The sequence below is a fragment of the Castor canadensis genome, chromosome 13, assembly GCF_047511655.1.
Source record: "Castor canadensis chromosome 13, mCasCan1.hap1v2, whole genome shotgun sequence".
NCBI lineage: Eukaryota > Metazoa > Chordata > Mammalia > Rodentia > Castoridae > Castor > Castor canadensis.
In genome coordinates, this window is record NC_133398.1 from 17590738 (window position 1) to 17610102 (window position 19365).

Genomic DNA, 19365 nt, shown 5'->3' on the forward strand with positions numbered 1-19365 from the left:
TTACAAACTTAAAGTCCAAAACTACTGAATTTTAACCATCAGTGCTCACTGCCACATTTTTCTGCCAACGGTAATGTAAAAGGGATTCCTGGGAAGACTGACAATTATCCAGCAAGTCTGCACAGGATAGCATGAGTTTTCCAGAGAATGGCACTTTTTTTTGAATCCTCATAATCAATGACAAGCAGAATACTCAGTTTGCAAATGGAAGCTAATTTAAACTTTGATTTATTTTGGATTGAAAAGCAAGAAAAATAAAATTGGCAACAGATGCTTCAGAGAGTACAGGGCAAATAGTGATATTTTTCTGGTATAAGTTTATGGTAGATCTCAGCTACTCAGGGGATTGAAGAAGAAAAATTGACAACATACAAGGTAGAAACTAGAAGAGACAAGTAATTATCAGATTATAACATCTAAGTGGATACAAGAAGCCAAGTCCAAACAAAAGGACTCATCCCAATGAGTCTGGAATGTTAGGATAGAGAAGAATCAACCGTTCAGTGTAAAGAAAGGGAAATTATTTGCTCAGAAAGATACTTTTCTTTAACAAGAATGATCATATATTCCATCATGTTGACCTTGCTTTGGTTGTCATGAATCTTAATAATAAATCTCAAGAACAAAAACCAGTAACCATGGAGGATTTTGCTTCATTTTTGACTAAAATAGTCATTCCCATATCTGTCTGTACATAAAAATTACTTGGAAAACAATTTAAAATATACAATCCTTAAGCAAAAACACTGATTTTGCATCAAAATTTCTAGCAAGAAACATCACAAAGATAGCTAGATAGAGACAGACAGACAAACATATAATAGAATCAAAATCATCAAGTGATTTTTAAGCCCAGCCTTTTTTGAAAGTCAGCATTTGGGGCCTGGTAAACTTTATCATCTTGAAATATTTCTATTTTTAATAGTTCTATTGAAAGGATCTCAGTTGTAAGCTGCCTGAAGTTGGTGGTAAAAACAGAATACAAGTAAAGGGTGGGAGAAAAAAAAGGACAGATAAGACAGAGTAAGAAACACAATAAAACAACTTAAACTAAGTAGCTTAATCTAACTTCAAGATGTTAGAACAGAACAGTCTTGCCTAATATTTGAAGAGAGATGTTTGTTACCCTTCTAAGAAATGAAATCAAGGCAGCTTCTTACAATTCATTAAACTTATTTCATATAGTGCTTTCCCCTGCTTTTCAGTTTAGGAAATCCCCTAAGCAGAAAAAGTTCATTCTTTTCTATGGAAAGAGAATATCCAGACAAGGTTGAGTTTCAGGAAGAAGACAGGTCACACAACATCTCATCCCAGGGTCCTGGGAAGATAGGGGAAGGTTTTGGGGAGCCTGTAAGTAAGAGTCAGGATGGGTTATTTCAGGTCAGTCTTGTCTTTCTTACCACATGGGAGATAGGGTGTTGTTAGTGTGAGACAAGAGCTCAAATTGGCAACTGGCTGGCTATGATTTAATTACATGATGAGATAGTTTCTTAGGTGCACACAACACGATCCTTTCTACTAAACACGGGTTTAATTTTCAACAAAACACTTCTCACATAAACACCATGTTGTTTCTAAACCTTTATTGTCATTCCTAGAACTGCTTGCAGCCTTTCAGAAACCCATTATTTTATAATTATAATCAAGACTATTAGGACAGGACAGTTTGTGCCAAAAAGCACATTTATACTCAGAATCATCACTTAGCATTGTCACAGGAGGGATCATCTCTATTTCTGTAGAAATCAAGGAAAGTTGAACACTCTGCCTTTTAAACTTTCAATTTCTAGATGGTATGGGAGTTATTGACCTTATACAAATTATTCTTCAAACACTCCTTTGACTATCCCTTGCTGAACAGCCCAGAACACCACAGTGGGTTGTTTTGTGGTACAAAATATGCCATCTTGGGAATCAGGCCAACTTGGATTCTGCTCCTTCCAATTAGACAATCCACCCTTTTGCCCTCAGTTTTCTTACCTACAGAATGGCAAAGCTACCAATACTTGCATCAGGTCATTTAAACAATTAAGTGAATCAGTACACAAGTTCCCAGGCATGTGCCAAAAGCTTACAAAATATTAGCTGTTATTGTGATTAGCACATTGTAAGCTGTGTGACCTAAGACAAGTTACCCATCCTCTCTGAGCATTCATTTCCTCATTGCTAAAACGAAGAGAGTGTTCCGAACTCACATAAGAGCAGCAGCCGGTGCTCAATGTATTTAATTCCATTTGGTCAACCACTTCACAAATTTCACTTTAAGCTGAAAAGTTCAATGATTACCATAATGGCATCCTAGGATGTGTAATCCTATTCTCACCATCTAGAAAGTCCTCAGCTTTTGGAACTTCCCCCATAACCTCTTATTTAATCACAAGTCTGTGATCCCCATCAGGAAGTCAGACCAGCTAGCGACATGATAGAGCAGTGTATGTTGTTTAAAGAAAGATCATCATGTCCATGTACTGGGCCTGATGTGCCATTGTTAAAGATCTTTGGTAATGTGCATTTTCACTGCATATTTCTGGGGCTTTTATTTCTGTAACACTAATAAAGTAGATAACAGTACTAATAATTTTGTTTGGTTAATATCAGCCAAAATTATAATGGTGAGATAGGAGGTGTGGAGCAGACCTCCTGGTGTTATGCAATGTTTTGAATTCCTGGTGCTAAGTAGAGTGCACTGATAACCTAGCCTCAGTACTACTGTTTATTAGCAGGTAATGTTGGACATAACACAGAGTGTTGGAGAGGGGTCTCCAAGCTTCCAACTCCTCATCTGTAAACTGGAAATATTTTAGTATCCTCCTAATTCATTGATGAGGCAAAAATAAATGAATATGATTCCCCAAAAATCCTTTTCGCAAATTGATTGATAAATTAACTGTAAGTACTGATACTATTAGAATTATAACTAAGTAAAGTCTGCCAAGAAGGTATTATTACCCATTTTATGTATTAAAACCTGAGCCTCAAAGCACTTGAATGACTTGCTTGTGATGAAACAGGTTAAGTGCAGAACCTAGACCAGGTCTCAGTTTCCACCCTCTGGGATGTTTGCACTGCACCAGAATTCTACTTCATTATAAATTAACAGGGTGCTAGGTGTGGTAGGGAGGTACTAGGGAGTACTAGGTAGGCTGAGGGATGGTTATTTTTCCTATTCTCATAACACCCCCTTTAAGAAGGTAAATTCAGAGCAGTGCTGTGTCTCCTCACCACTCTGTTTTATCTTTATAACACTCTTAACATACTGGAAATGCTTAGGACTTTCAGTATTCAGATAAACAAACTAAAAGTAAACAGATTAAGAAACTTTTCCAAAGTTGTATTTGTGAAGATGTGGCAGAACAGAACTCAAATCCAAATCTACTCTGCATTTGCTGGAGTGGAGCTATATAATGGAAGCCTCTGTATCATTAAAAAAATATTTTACTGCCTATATTTAGTAACGACAATTAGAATAGCTCATGTTGGGAATTTAGAGTCAAGATTTACAGCCACTCCTGATTTTCAAAGCATCTGTGTTCTTCTTCAATTAGCAAAATAGATAATTAGCATTGTACGTACTAAGCTGAATTTCTAAGTCTCAGACTTACAATTATTTGGATACTCTAATTTAGTCAAATTTAGACAGCAGGGAACTCAGCCCACAAGACCATCCTGCTCCTACTTCAGTCTGTCCAATTTTTAAACCTTGTATTAATGTGAATTGTTAGTCGATATTCTCAGACTGTACCACATTTATCTCCTCATTGAATTGATTTCCAAAGACACATTTCTGTCATGTAATGAAGGCAATGAAAAAGGCATTCTTATTTAAAACCATGTGGCAGAAGAAATCCCCAAGTGAAAATGTTGGGAAATTACTATAAATACAGAAGAGCTGGACCTATCAGAAAATCCATTTGGATGGACAAATATGGTCCATTTTGTGTAAGTGGGAGCCTCGTGAAAAAGAATTTATTACATTGGAAAAGAAAGCTGAAGTGTCGAGGTTAAGTCCATATTAACAGAGGAAATGGCTGATTTCAAGTACTGTATATTCTGTTACTCAACTCCTACTTCAGTCTAACACCCATCTTCTGGTTCAAACTTAACATCTGGGTTCTAGTTTTGGGTCCTGGTCTTAGCAAAGAGGAAATAAATATAAAGAGTGGTAGCTTTCAAGTCTCTACAAAACAGAAAGAAGGCATTACAGAAACAATGTGGTGTAGCTAACTGGCTTTTAATGTCTGAGACTAGACTTAATTCCAAACTCCATCATTTAGTACCAGTGTGACTTTGGCTATGTTACTGAAAATATTGGAACCTTACTTTCCAAATGTGATATTATTAGTGTCATCAAGTTGGCATGGCATGAGACTATAAATCAGATATCATACATAAAACAGTAGAGTGTTCTTACCATAGCCATTAAGGATAACTCTTGCAAGAGAAGTCCTCTCCCCACTTCTGCAAAGTGTTGGAATACTTGGGAGTCAAGGAAAAAGTGGAGGAAGTTGTTGAGAACATAGTACACATTATGAACAGGGGAAAGTCACCCACCTTCAGAGTCCTGGAAACTGAATGTGAAGTTGAGAACAATGATCTGGGACTTGGAACATTAGCTGGGAGGCACAGAGGACAACATTACCTGCAGAGATGGTGCTGCTCTTGCTAATCTATTACTCAAACAAACAAGTGTTGCCTGTGTGTCAGGCACGGTGCTCAGCACTGGGAAAGCAGAAACTAAACAGATATGACTGTCAGCTCCACAGAACACCCAGGGAGTTTATGAGGTTTTTTTTTGGGGGCGGGGCTCATAACCTGCAGTGATTTCTAGAAATGCTAGAAGAAAGTTTGTATTTGACAACCTGTAAATGGAAGCCAAATCAAAAAGCAACTGCCTAGTTATAGTCATAGTAACTCCTGCGGGCAGGTAGGCTGGCAAAAGAGCAATTACAAAAATGATGTCATTGAGAAACCTGAACATTCAATGCTTCTCTTCTTTTATCAAGAGGAATACATATCACTAAGAATAGTGCCTTTTGTGTTAAAAATAATACTACCTTTGATTTTTGTAATAACCTTATACACCAATAATCCTACTCTCATTTTATATTTAGTGCAACGAGTCCCTCAGAGAAGTGAAGACCAGTACACAGGGCTGGTAAGCTGTGAATCTGAGTTATGGAATTCAACAGCCACACCATCCAAAATACCAGAGTCTCTCTGGAGTTAAAACTGGCAAACACTCCGCTAAAACTTATTTCCTCATTCTCTTCTTTGTCCAGATTTTCCACTTCTAATCGGTTAACCTTATTGCTCATATTTACCTCATTTGAAGCTTCCTTGAATCCTTTATGGAAAGAGATATGTTATAAATAAATCATTCAGTGTATAATATGTACATGCATATGTATTTGTTTAATGATTCATGGTTTAAGTTGAAAAACCCTAACTAGTGTCAACCACACAGAGAACTGCAAGAGTTTCACTTCTTGTTTTGCCAACTTGAAGCATGAAGCAATGGGGTGGAATGGAAAAGTATTTTCCTTAGTGTGCAAGAGGCCCAACTTCAAGCCTTGCCACTTGCTTAGTCTGTGAACAATTGAAAGTAACTTTACTTCATTGAACTTGAGGTTTCACACAGTAAAATGGAGAAATTAACAGTTGATCTGCTGCTTCTGGCTAACATGATATTATAATTGTGTGAATATGTTCCAAGTTGTAGGGTATTACACAAATTTAAGGCTTTCTATTGTTTGTTTGTTTTGCCCTACATTTCACTTATATCCAGAGCATTTAAATGATGGCAAAGAGGCCATCCTAGGCCTAATGACTATGTTTTCTTCCTCTTCTGTTTCTCCACATGTCACTTCTTCCCCTCCTTGATCACCTCATCTGCAATTTCCAAATTTTCTATTCCTCCTGTGACTGGCTCATTTCATGAAGCATAAGAGTGTTGAAGTTTATCCATGTTGTCACAAATGGCAGGATTTCCTTCTTTTTAAAAACTGAGTAATATTCAAAATGTATATAAATGTCACATCATCTTTGTCCATTTATCTGTCAATGGGCATTTAAGTTGTTTCCCTAACTTGGGTATTATACATATTGCTGCAATGAACATAGAAATACAGACATCTTTTTGCAATTCTAAAGTTTTTGGGTACAAACTCAGAGTGGGATTGCTAGATCATATAGTAGTTCTATTCTGGAAAACTGTTTTTGAGACTGGGTCTTACTATGCAGCCTAGACTGATCTCAAACTCACAATCATCCTACCTCAGCCTTCTGAATCCTAGGGTTACAGGGATATCCCACCATGCCTGGACTATTTTTTATTTTCTTTAAGGAATTTCCATATTTTCTATTTTAAATTCCCCCTCCTTTTATTCATTTTGGGGGTTTCATTGATATGAATATATATATATATATAATATATATGTCATATATATTATATATATATAATTTCTATAAGATTCATCCCTGTTACCATTTCTAGGGAAACAGAGTTTGTATGCTTTTTTGGAAACTCCCCTTACCATGAACCACATTACATGTTGTTTTCTCAATGATAAGATCTACTCTTTCCTAAATGTGGTCAGGAAGTGATACCCAACAGGAAGCAGCAAGGTCTACTCCGTCACCTTCAATCATTTCACAAGCAGATCTGACAATGGGTCAGGGAAGGGGGTAGGGCCAGGGAAAGAATCCCAGCACTCTGTCTCTCTGCAGGGATCTAACATTCCATTAAACAACAATCATCTTGAGAAGTAACATCTTCTGCAAATGCATGTTTAAGAAGACAACCTACTGAAGTTATCCCACTTCTCTTTCTGCCTCTACTGCAAATTGCTCCTTGTAAAACCAGGAAGTTGAACTCTTCTCCCCCTGATTAAAAAACATGCCCCTCTCAACCAGATTATTTTAATACTGCCTCCATGACAGTCATAACTTAGTAGGTAATAATTTAAGAATGTCATCAAGTGACAAAGTGACAGAGTATATTTTCCATACTTGTCTGAACAATACCATTTAAATATGAATATTTCCAGCATGTCTCAGGTTTATTTATGATGTGAATTCATAGACAAGACATTAAAAATGAGAACTGAATTTATAAAAATAAAATATATATTAAGAATTCTTTTTTAATAAATAGAACATAGTAAGGAACAACCAGGATGTTAGTGAGCATGTTCTAATCAGGTTTTCTTATAAATTAGTTATAAGACTAAGGAAATTATAAGACTAATGAAAGGGGGATCCTGAATCAGAAGCCATCTGAGTCATCAACTAGAACTTAAATTGTATTCAATAGAAAAGGGAAAAGTGAGCAAGCATCCATTTTGGTGAAATTACCAAAACTCTTCTAAGCTGATTAAAATGTAATACACAGTGCTGCTTCCATTAAAAAGACTTAGGGAAGTCTTTTGAAGAGCAATGTCCCTTTCTGCTTTCACTGAGACTCAGTCTCTTAGTTCTCATTCAATTGATTTTCTCAGTTTTGACTGGGTTGGTTAAAACAAATACCTGAAAGTTCTGAACTTTTGCACAATATTTATCCCCTCGGCACTGTAAGCACCATGAGATTCCCAGTCCTGTACATCTTGTGCACTGCTGAATCACTTGTCTGGCATCCTGCAGCATGTAACACTTGTTGACAGAATGAATGTTGGATTCGGGTGGGCATGACTCAAGATATTTTTCCAACTCAGGTAGAAGTTGTTGCTTCTTGCTGGTTGTTTTCTGCATCCACTGTTTCTTCTGGATTCCATGGTTTTCCATCCAGCAGAGCTTTTCTGAGTCTTCTCCAAAAGATGTGTCGCCCCAGGACACTGTCCTCCCACTCCAGGTAAGTGTTCCTGCTGAGAAGACGATACAGCTCTACCTGCTGTCGCAGCAGGGACTTCTCCAGCTTCTGCAGCACAATGAAGATGATGCCAGCCCTGCTGCTTAGAAACTGCCAGGTCTGAGCAATCTCATATTCAAAGATACACCAGCGACTCTGGATAAAGTGCTGAGACACCACAACAATAACCTTCCGGCTTTTGTGGAAGCCTTCCTGGATGATGTTGGCAGCAATGGCCACACCAGGAATAAAGTCTCTGTAGTGAAGGCAGAGCTTAAAGGGGGGCACCCCTTCTTCTAAATTCTTCACCAACTCATTTCTGACCCAGTCCTCGTCATGGCTCGAGTAGATAACAAAGGCATCATAGGTACTTTCACCTCTGCCATATGTTTTACAGCCAGCCAGAAGCATCAGGTGAAAATAGAACTTATAGACTAGAACTACTATAATGGACACCACAAGCACACTGAGCACGGACACACTAATGATGGTCTTGCTCAATTGACAGGTGGAATTTCTAAATGTCAGCACTGGCATGCCCTGCATAACTGAAGGTGCTACACATACCATTTGCTCAACTTCCACCAACAGCTGCCTCTGGTCCTTGACCCACTGCAGGAAATTCTGGTACTTACAAATACAAGCAAAGTCATTCTTAGTAAGATTTAAGGCAGATAGATTACTTGGAACATGTAGTTCTTGCCCTATGGAACCTTCTATACGATTGAAACTACAATCTAGAACTTGGAGGGCATGGAGAGGTTCATAAGGAAGTGTATCTAATAATACAATTTGGTTGTGACTCATATTTAGGATCTGAAGTCTAGGAAGTTGATCAAATGCTCCCTGGGATACATATTCCAGCTGACAGTCAGAAAGGTCCAGGAAAGTCAAGTTAGTCATGTTTTTGAAGATATTTGAAAGCATGTTGCCCTTGAAAGAATTGCCAGCCATTTTTAATGTTTTGAGACTGATCAAGCCATCAAAGATGCCATCAAAGGCAATTCGGATTTGAGTATAAGAAATGTCAAGGTAAACCAGTTTGTTAAGAGATAAAAATACTGAAAATTCACTGGTCTGTTTCAAATTACAATGCTGAAAATCCAGATATAGCAGCTCTTCTAAACCCAGGAAGTTTGAATTCATGGTAATAACACCATTGAAGCTCAGATCTAAATGCTTCAGTCTGGTTGTCCCCAAATCAGTATGAGAACAGCAATGCTTGAAACTCAAGCCATTTCCACTGAGATCAAGAAACTCAAGGCTTGGTACTCGAAATTTTGGCATGTTGTTTACATCTCTGTTGTCAGTAAAAATCATCTTTTTGAGAAAGGGGAGAGCCAAATGGAAAAAATGTTGACATTTACACCTAACTAGCTCTAAGGTTTGCCATTTGAAATCTTTAGAAAGTCCTTCAAGGTTTTCAATATATAAACTCACCAGAGACATTGCAGAAACATTTTCTAAACAATGAAATAAGTTATCAATATCACCTGAAAAGTTATCTAAATATGCTAACCGGAATTCTTCAATGGTCACACTGCACAATCCCTCCAAGGCAGAATTGTCAAAACTTGCCAGGTTCCTTTCATTTTTAAATTCTCCCAAAACTAACTGATGGACTTCTAAACCAGCCAAACCTTGAATACAAGTTTTCATTACATTCGTGCTATTAAAATTACTTCTCAAAGTCAGTTTATGGAGCCTTATTTCTTTAAAGGAACCAGGTTGAATAAAATCTATTGGGTTAAGGGACAGATCTAAAGAGAGGTTGTGTAGGGGCTTTCCACGTAGAACGTGCAAGTCTTTATGATGAATAACTTGAATCTTGTTATTGGAAAGGTCTAAGTGTTCCAGTTTGGTCAGATTAGAAAAATATTCAGGTAACTTGAAGGAATGGATAAGATTGTGAGCTACACTGAGTTCCTTCAAGGTTATGAGATGCCCAATAGGGAGGTTCTCTAGAGAGAGCAGGTTTGTCTCTACAGCCACAAGCTTCTTTAAACTTGATAACCCAGAAAAGGCTCCCAAGGCTAAACTCCGGATAGGGTTTCCTGTCAATATCAAGGTAGAGAGTTGACTTAAGCCCTGATATGCACCATCTTCAATCATCTGAATTTCACACCTACAGGGAAAAAAGATATGAATTATTCAATATTTTTGCCAAATAAAAATTCACAATAGAATCACAATCTTAGCCATCCACTTTTTCATACAGATGTAAGGTGCCATGTTATTTTGTGTAGGCAAAAACATGAAATAGTGTATGTGATGATGGCATGAGCAATTAAAAAACTCCACAGATTCAGTACTATCATACTAGCTACAATGATAGATTCTTTGTACCACACTAGGCACACATGCTAAGCAGAGGGAGCAAATTAATCATAAAGAGATCAGTTGAAGATCAATCATTGAGGCATATGAAGATTACATGGTTAATAGTGTATGTAATAGCCTCAGATCCAGTTTAGCCATTTCTTTCCACATATAATTGTGATTATGCATCTGATTGGTACATACAATATAGGCAGTTGTTATTTGTTGGCAATTTCAAAGATATAAATAATTACACATAAGTGTCATGGACACTTTTAATGCTTATGAATAGCTCTGAATATATGACAGCTAGATATTTGAAAGTTGTCATTACTACAGATAAACGTTAATAACAGGTGACAGGAGTTAGGTCTTTTGGAAGAAAAGGAAACTATGCTACAAAAATTTTCATCAAGGGAACTCTCCTAGACTAGGGTGATCAAAGCAGGCTTCTCTGAGAATATTTAAGTTGAAATTTGAATGATGAGTAGGAGTTAATGAGAAAAAAAGTGAAGTGAACAGCAGATCTAATAACCCCCAGAAAGGCAACAGTCATGATTTGTGGAGGAACCATGATAGTGTCTGTCTGGGGTCCAGAGAGGGAACTGACAGGAGAGGGGTAATGTCAGATTGTGGAGAAAGGAGACTCCAGATAAGGCAAAGTCTTTCAAGCCAGATAAAGGGTTTCAAATTTTATCCCAAGAGAAAGAAGCTATGCTACATACAGTGTTATAGAAATGTCCTAGATACAGGGATTTTATGCAACCAACAGTAAGATCATGACAAACAGCTTTCAGTATTGCAGGTATGTGCCACTTATAGTTGGTAGATAAATACTTTCCTAATCTGACCTGAGGTACTTTTACAGTGTTTGAAAGTGTCCCCAACCTGACCTGTGCCCTTCAGGTGATTCAGGAGTAATAAAAACATTTTGGCACAAGTTTTTTTTTTTATTTAATAATAACTGAATAGAAGGTGGTGGGTGTAGTAGAAAAAACCCTGGAATTCAGGCATGGTAAGTCATGAGGCAGAGGCAGGAATAACACCAGTTTGAGGCCAGCCTGGTCTACAAGTAAGACCCTGTCTCAAAACAAAAACAAACAAACAAATAAAAAAATTGAGACACAGAAAGAATGACAAGATTGCCGGGTTTTGGTGTCTCTGCTCTCTTCTCTTATGGCATTATCTTTGGAACCCATCTTCTCTGGGTTTCAGTTGTCAAATTTTTTAATGTGGCAGCTAAACTTGATTATTTCTCAAATTCCTTTTTTCCATAATATGACTTGAAATTATGCATATATTGCCATATACATCAGGCAAGAATGGGAGATCTTCCTGTGTCACTATCTCATTATGTACGGCTGGCACATCACTATATAGGAGTAGTGTTAAGATGAAAAAAACATTTAACTTGGAAGAAAGAGATGTGAACTTGAATCTCTGGTCTGCTGAAACAAGAAATATGAATATAGATAAGTCACTTAAGTTCTTTAAACCTCAGTTTCCTCATTTATAAAAAGAATATTATATGTGCTTATTTTTATAAGGAAATAAAGATTGTCTATTCTATCCCAAAGCATTTTCAAAAGACTAGTTGAGTTACTATGTGTAAACACTACGTGAAAGGGCAAAGGATATCTGTTGTGTTGTGTGTATTTTTCCTAATTCAGAATCTCCTATGAACAAAATCAGAGAGTAAGCTGACATCTTCTAAGCACACATTTAAGACCGCTAGGAAAAGTTTCTCAGGAATATGGTGAATCAAAGATGAATTATATGGGACACTGTTTGATAGAAACTATACCTTCTTTTTTATAAAAGTGGGGAGTTGGTCTGTTTGCCTTAATATAATACTTGACAAAACTCTCACTAAAATTTAGAATCTGTTGAAATGATAATAGTATTTTATACTTACAAAATATACTTTATCAAGTTAAATATATATATATATATATATATATAATATGCCATATATATGTATGCATATGTGGCATGTTAATTGTCATTATCACACTTAACCTAACTGCAGGGTAAGTTTTATCATTTCCATTTATCAGATCTGAAAACTGAGACCAAGGCAGATGAAGTGACACATCTAAGGTCAGATGGTTGTAAATGCTGGAGGTCTTTGGGCTCCCACAGGGCTCTATTCTTTATGCCAGTACATTTAAAATGTTGTACTTCTGCTTTGTTATACTTCAGCAATATCCAAGTTAGAGTATTAAGCACTCATTAGCTGATTATTTTTCTACAGAAATGTCTACTCTAAAGAAAGTTTCCATACTTATTTTACTCCTTATCAAGAATATCTACAATAAAAAGTACATGAAATGTTTCTGTATTTTTCATAAATCATTGTAGAAAATATAGACCATTATCTACTTCAATTTTTTAATGAGGCCCCTGATGGTGAAAAATTCTTATGATTGAGTTTCCACCAAAAATAATGGTAACTTCACCTGCCCCAGCAAATGATACACTTCCCTGATCAGACAAGAAAATTTGCTCCCTGCCTACAGCAGATGTTGTCCTTTGATCTTGACATCTTTCTCCTGATTACTTGTTTCTTCTTAATTTCCTATCCTCTAGTTTACTTTCAATACTTCAGATCTTACCTGAATCCTGCTCAGTTCACAAAATCTTTCTTGACCACCCACTTACAGAGAAGGCCCCTTCTCTGAACAGCATAATTTCTTACCTCATTGCACAGTTTATCACCTATTGTCATAAATCTCCAGACTTATCTCAGCTTAAAATCCATAAAGTCAGAATTATATAACATTTGTTGAATGTCTACTGCATGCTCAGCAACATGACTAGGAATTTCACATATTGAGGATATGCCCTAATAATAGAGACTGAATGATATATGCCAATAAACTCATTTTCTAGAAGAATATACAACATATTGCAAATGGTCAATAAGTATCTGCAAATGAAAAAGTTTAAGTTCATTTTCCCTCCTGACTTAAAAGAAAATCCAAAGGTTGAATTGTCCTTAGAAAGTGTCTCATACAACTGACCACTTCACACATGAAGAAACTGAGATTGGGAGAATGGAGGTAGCTTGTTTAAGGTTGTACAGCAAGTAAATCATCTATTGAACGAATAAGTGAATGAAGATGAAACCCTCCCAACCCAGGCTTTCTGTCTCCAAATGAAGTGATAGAACTGTAAACATCTGTCTCACCTTGTGCAGCATGTAAAAGCTCATTCATTACCTGGATAAATCCAGCACCTGCAGATCTGGAAAACTGGAGAAGCTTTGGCTGCCTAAGCCATTCAGGGGGTTAAAGCTGAGGTCCAGGTTCTTGGTTGAGGAAGGAATGTTGTCAGGTATCTTGGAGAGATTCTGCCCCATACACTGGTATGTAATGTTAGGAACCACCTGTAATGATCGCACATTAGACATAGAGTCCTGCCACCTTCACTTGAACTCTTCCATCCTTAATCAGAGATGGGAAGTCTCTGGTGTAAGAACGGGAACCAGCCAACTTTCTTCCAATCATTTACCCATACATCTGTCCATCCACCCATTTATCCACATACTTCATATTTATAAAATGCCTCCCTCTAGATTAGGAAGGAAAGACTGCCTCATATATATTAATGTTCTAATCTCCAGCTATAACAATGGTAACACTGAATGAGAAGCAATGGAGTTAGGTGGGAAGGGCTCTGAAATCAGAAAGCCCTAGGTATCACACCAGCTCTTCCATGTGGTTTGGGACAGGTCTTTTATTTTTTAACTTCAGTGAGCTTCACATATCATACACAAAGTACAGGGAGAAAATATTTGGTATCATTCTTATTACCTACTCTTCTATACAGCTATGAGGAGATTGACAATCAACATGTCCAGACCTTCCCTAACCACAGTCAGATTTCAAACAACTACATTTCTTACTTGTCTAGTTGACTTTTACCAGAGTGATGCAGAAATGGTGAGTAATTGTTGACAGCATAGATTCCATTAGTACTGTCTTGGTTTCTGTGCTCATTTCAGTCCTCTTTCCCACATTCTTTGTAAGCCTTATTCTCTACCCCTCATCTAGTTTCAGAATTCTGTGATGTCCACTAACAAAATGTATTGAATAAGCCATCTAGTTTTGTTTTTCTATTGCTCTTTGCAACTGAGGTCAATAGGAAAAGGGGATCAGGAACTAGAGAAAAGGTTAGATCAAAAAGAATTAACCTAAAAGCAACACACACGTACAGGAAATTAATGTGAGTCAACTCCCTGTATAGCTATCCTTATCTCAGCCAGGAACACTTGTTCCTTCCTATTATTGCCTATACTCTCTCTTCAACAAAATTAGAGATAAGGGCAAAATAGTTTCTGCTGGGTATTGAGGGGGTAGGGGGGAGAGGGAGGGGGCGGAGTGGGTGCTAAGGGAGGGTGTGGGGGCAGGGGGGAGAAATGACCCAAGCCTTGTATGCATATATGAATAATAAAACAATAAAAATAAATAAATAAATATAAATAAAAAATTAAAAATTAAAAGCAATAGAATCTGTTTAACAGATTAAATGAGATAAGGCATTTAAAAAACTTATCTCAACATCTACTAAAATGAGATTATCAATAAATTTTAACAGTTATCATTAGCTACTATTAATCCTTTACTACATGTTATAATATTTCTTATATGCTATATAACTTAACAAAAAATCCTTTTAAAAAGGAAGAAAATGGAAAATCAGAGAGATGAAGTAATATGTGTAAAGTCACAGAGTTCATTACTTGCAGGTCCTCACTTTATTTGATGTCTTCTTAAATGTTATCCATCATAGGAGCCTTAGAACTAATACATCGAATACAGCCTGGTGCCAGGAACTCCTGTCTCACCCTCTTTTATCTTCTGTATGAGCTTATGTCTTCAGTCAACATTATTTTACCTATATGATTGTTTCCTAAACACTGTTCATTTTTTATGCCCAACTATAAACTGATGGTTTGGCTTGGTGTTTCTCAATAAGCATTTATTGAGTAAATAAATGAAAAACGTTAGATAACTGATGGAATGATAGCTTGCTTACATCCAAATGGTAGGCATTTTTTGCTAAGTGCTGTGGGGAATACAAAGACAAAATTGACACGGTTCCTGATTTCACTGAACTGACAGTCTAGAGCACAGCTGAGATAGAAGGAAAACACTGTCTACAAGAGCCATAAAACAGGCTTAGAAAACATGTCCTCCAATTCAGAGAAAGTAGAGCTCAATTATGGATTCAGAGAAGATGTTCAGGAATGACTCTTGAAAACTGAGTAAGACTTTGATATATGAAAAAGGGAAGAAAGGGCATTTCATAAAGGAGAGAGCATTGTGAGTAAGGAAGGGGTGGAAAACAAATTGAGATTAGCTTGTCAGTGGCAAGAATGATGAAAGTAAAGCCATAGGAAAAGCAGTGCCAGGCCAGGAGGGCCTCAGAATCTATCCTGTAACAATTCTTTCAGTCATTTATTACAAATAAATTGGGGAACTACTATGTGCTTGGCACTAGTAATATAGTGATCAAAAAAACAGCAGTAATGCTACCTTTTTACAGCTTATACTCCAAAGGGAAAGACAATGAACAAATAAACAAAACTATATAATGATGTGCTCTAGGAAAAAAATAAATCAGTATAAAGGGGATTAGAGTCGAAGAGGAGCTGTAAAGATCTTCATGAAGAAATCAGGAAAAACTACCCTGAGGTGAAGATATTTGAATGAAGTAAGTGACTGAGTCATGAAAATAATAGAGGTGCAGTTTTCAATATGGAAGCTGCAATCTATACACAGCTCTTTTTTGGGAGCTTTTTCCTTAAAGCAGAGTTTTTGTATTTGGCTGGCCTCAGACTTAGAATCCTCCTGCCTTAGACTCCCCAGTGCGGGGATTATAGACATCTGCCATTACACCAAGCTCATAATAGCTATTGAGCATAAGAAATGTGAATTGTATAAATTGAGGTATAAGATAAATATAGAATAGACAATAAATTTCAAATACAGTAACCAAAAAAGGAATGTAAAATAAGTTTTAATGAATACTGAAACATTTTGAATATATTCCATTAAATAAAGATATCATTAAAACTAAATTTACCTGTTTTAACTATTAACATGGTTACTGGAAAATTTAAAGCTACATATATGACTCACATAATATTGACATAATATTGACCTGATCTAGGGGGAAAGCATTCTGGGTAGGAGAAATAGTGCAAAGGCCCTGTGGTAGGAAACTGCCCTAAAAGCAATGGCCATTGTTGAAAGTTTTTAAGAAGAGTAATTTTCCAGATTCAATTCACTGGAACAATAACAATAACAAATAAACAGCAAACAAGTGTTCAGAATAGGTTAAAGGAAGGGCTGTGTTAAATCAGGAGAATAGTGACTACCCTGGAGTCAGGGCCAAGGGAACTGAGGCATGGTCCTAGGGAAGGGGCAGACAGGATTTGGTGACTGCCAGAATACAGTACACAGGAAAAGGGAACAGTCAAGGGTGGCTGGAGCTTTATTCCAGGGTGAACCAGATTGAGACTGGAAGTTCTATTCTTAATAGCAGGGGAGAAGAAAGGAGTGGAACTGTGGCATGGAATTGGAAGAAGCGAGGATTTTGAGACAGTGAAATAGTCCAAGTTAGATATTAAAGTACAATATTTTCTCCAATGTCCTCAAATCTGTGATCCCAGCTGTGCTTCTCTTGAGTCTCTTACCCCACCTCATGCTGAGTCATTTCCTTGCTAGTCAGTTCTATTGTGTGTTTCTAAAACAACTGGGTAATCCACACAGGGGAAAAATGAGAGATTAACCATGAGGAGACTACTCTCCAGCTAGTTGGTATTTCACAAAGAAAGAAGCCACTGCTTTAGCTGACATTTTACATGGTTCTCTCTCTCCTTTTTTCCCCTTCAATCTCTGTTTCTCTTTTCTACTCTTTATATTTTCCATCCTCTAGATTGAACTACATGACTAAATGCAGAAATTGGGAAATCCATTTAGAAAATTCTTTATTGAGAGACAAGAAAAAAAGCCATCTTTCTCCTGAGATAGAAAGGGACAAAGTGATTACCCAAAGCCAAGTGTAAAAACCACCAGCAGAAAGGCATTGGCACTAAAGCACCCTTCTTAAAACCTACTAGTGAAGTATTATTATAATTCTTTTATATAAATGAAAACTAGTCTCAGAGAGATTTGATGTCTTCTTCCTGGTTACATGCCATGAGATCGTACAGCAGTGAATTTAAACCAGTCTGACTAACCTAAAGTCCCTAATGCCACTCTGAAGTCCTAAATGGGACAAAACACCATGGGCTGCCTGTTAGTGCCCTGTTAACAGTGAGTTATTTGGTCCCTGTGGCTTTTCAAGTCTTTAGTTAACTCTTTTTTGCAAAATAAAGTAAGCAGAGCACACAGCAGGAAGTTCTGTGCAGGGAGCAGTTTTGAGAAGTAAGGGAAAGCTCACAAAAGATGAGCAGACTGAACCACATACCTCCATGCACGGCTCCCAGCTTTCTGGTCTGAGACAGGAGAGGAAAGCCATGGCTGGGATCAGAGCCCCAGCCAGGCAAAAGCGAGGCATCATCCTGGCATTTTCTGTGACTTGGGGCGCCCTTGTAAAAACATATCTCGCTGTCACCACCTGACAGGGCAGAGTGTCTGAGAAGCTGGTATCTTCTCTCTTGACCGGTGCCCCACAGCAATTACTATATTCAATGCAGTCCTAGGTTATGAGGTGAGAGGAAGTGAGAATGGCAACTTTAGCATTCTGGGCTTTCGTTTTTCTAATATTTATCTGCCTGTCACAGGAGAGGAAGTTAGAAGAAAAAGAAGAGGTCTGCAAACCAGTGCTGCATGAACAGCAAGAGGAAGCTGGCTTTTATCCCAGAAAGTCATCTGATCTCTGGACTTGGTGAACTTAGAAAAATAATCAGACATTGTTCAAGTAAGCAGAATAACTGGCTAGGAGTACCATGACTTTCCAAATATGTTTTAGTGATCATACTAGTTTGCTAAGGCCGCCATAGAAAAGTATCACAGACCAGGACATTTGAACTACAGAAATTTATTTTCTTATAATTCTGGAAGCTAAAAGTCCAAGATCAAGATGCCATTATGTGTATCTGTGCCCTGATCTCCACTTCTTAAAAATGAACTGGTCATATTGTATTAAGTAATCCCTGTAAGACCTCATTTACCTTAGTCACCTTTTTAAAGTGCCCTCTCCATATACAGTCACAATCCCAGTACTTGGGGATTAGGACTTTAGCATATAAATTTTGGAGAAGGGTACATAATTCAGTTCATAATATTTCTTCTTGTGAAGAAGCTAACATGTAATAACTTATTGAAAATAAATCTCTAATATAGCAGTTAGAAAAGCATAGGGAAGTTGCGAAAAGTTTGGTACTCAGAATTAAACATGCTCCAGTTCAAATCCATGATGGATTCCTTATGGCCAGGTGGCATTGCTCAAGTCACTTAATGTACTGAACCGTACTTTCTGACCTGTAAATATAAAAATCATTTTTAATCATAAGAGAAACTCATTTAGCAGATTTATAAAAAAATAAAACTATGATGGTAGTCAAATTACACAAGCCCCCAACCTTTTATTTTCTGGTCTTTAAAATGAAGACATTTGTTTTGCATGACTCAATTAAATTAACTTACAAAAAATTACTTGGTCTGGTGGAGGGTTTATCATTATATTCCATAAATAATGCTTATTAAAAATGTAAATAAAATGGGATAATAAATATTACTTCAAAGGTTATTGGATTAAGTGAGCTGGCATTTGCCAAGCTTTTAGAGCAGTGTCTGAAAAGAAGTGCAATGTATGTTCTGTCAAATAAGAACAGTTAAAAATGGGGCTATTACTGCTAGATTGTCTTAGAAGTCTCATCAAGATATCCTAAAGGCACCTCAAGTTGGCATGTGTAAAGCCAAGCTGCAAGGTAACATTGTAGAGGACTGAGTACAGATTCTTCTAGACGCCTTCAACTCACCTGTAGAATCAAGACACCTTGTAATGAGGATGAACTGAGACTTCATGTAAAGATCTTAGAGCAGTGCAAGGCACAGAGTAGGAGCTCTAAAGTTTAGTTCTCTGGAAAGTTAATGGAGTTTCACTCCCATAATGGTGTTTCACAGCCATATCCAAGATGGAAATCTATTTGACTTCTCACCTCTTATTTCTCCATTTCTTATGTGAAA

General features: G+C 37.1%; 1 protein-coding gene across 2 annotated transcripts; it reads right to left on the bottom strand.

The window, feature by feature from the left end:
• Positions 1–633: 633 nt before the first annotated feature.
• On the bottom strand, positions 634–18016 carry Tlr4 (toll like receptor 4). Of its 2 annotated transcripts, XM_020185979.2 has the most exons (3): positions 17642–18016; positions 13384–13550; positions 634–9968 (listed from the first exon to the last, which is right to left on the bottom strand). In XM_020185979.2, the coding sequence occupies exons 1-3, from the start codon at positions 17732–17734 to the stop codon at positions 7706–7708; spliced, it is 2523 nt and encodes an 840-aa protein (XP_020041568.2). In that variant the 5' UTR covers positions 17735–18016; the 3' UTR covers positions 634–7705. The 2 variants fall into 2 exon arrangements, with proteins under 2 accessions (XP_020041568.2, XP_020041570.1); XM_020185981.2 differs by lacking the exon at positions 17642–18016 and having other exon boundaries at positions 13353–13526.
• Positions 18017–19365: the final 1349 nt, after the last annotated feature.

Bases quoted from the DNA above. Each gene is read 5' to 3' on its own strand.
- Tlr4 (XM_020185979.2), bottom strand. From the start codon at position 17,734: ATGATGCCTCGCTTTTGCCTGGCTGGGGCTCTGATCCCAGCCATGGCT. The intron at 13,551-17,641 runs GTATGTGGTTCA...CGATCATTACAG, and splicing joins GCTGGGAGCCGTGCATGGAG to GTGGTTCCTAACATTACATA. The intron at 9,969-13,383 runs GTAATGAATGAG...TTTTCCCTGTAG, and splicing joins CAGGTGCTGGATTTATCCAG to GTGTGAAATTCAGATGATTG.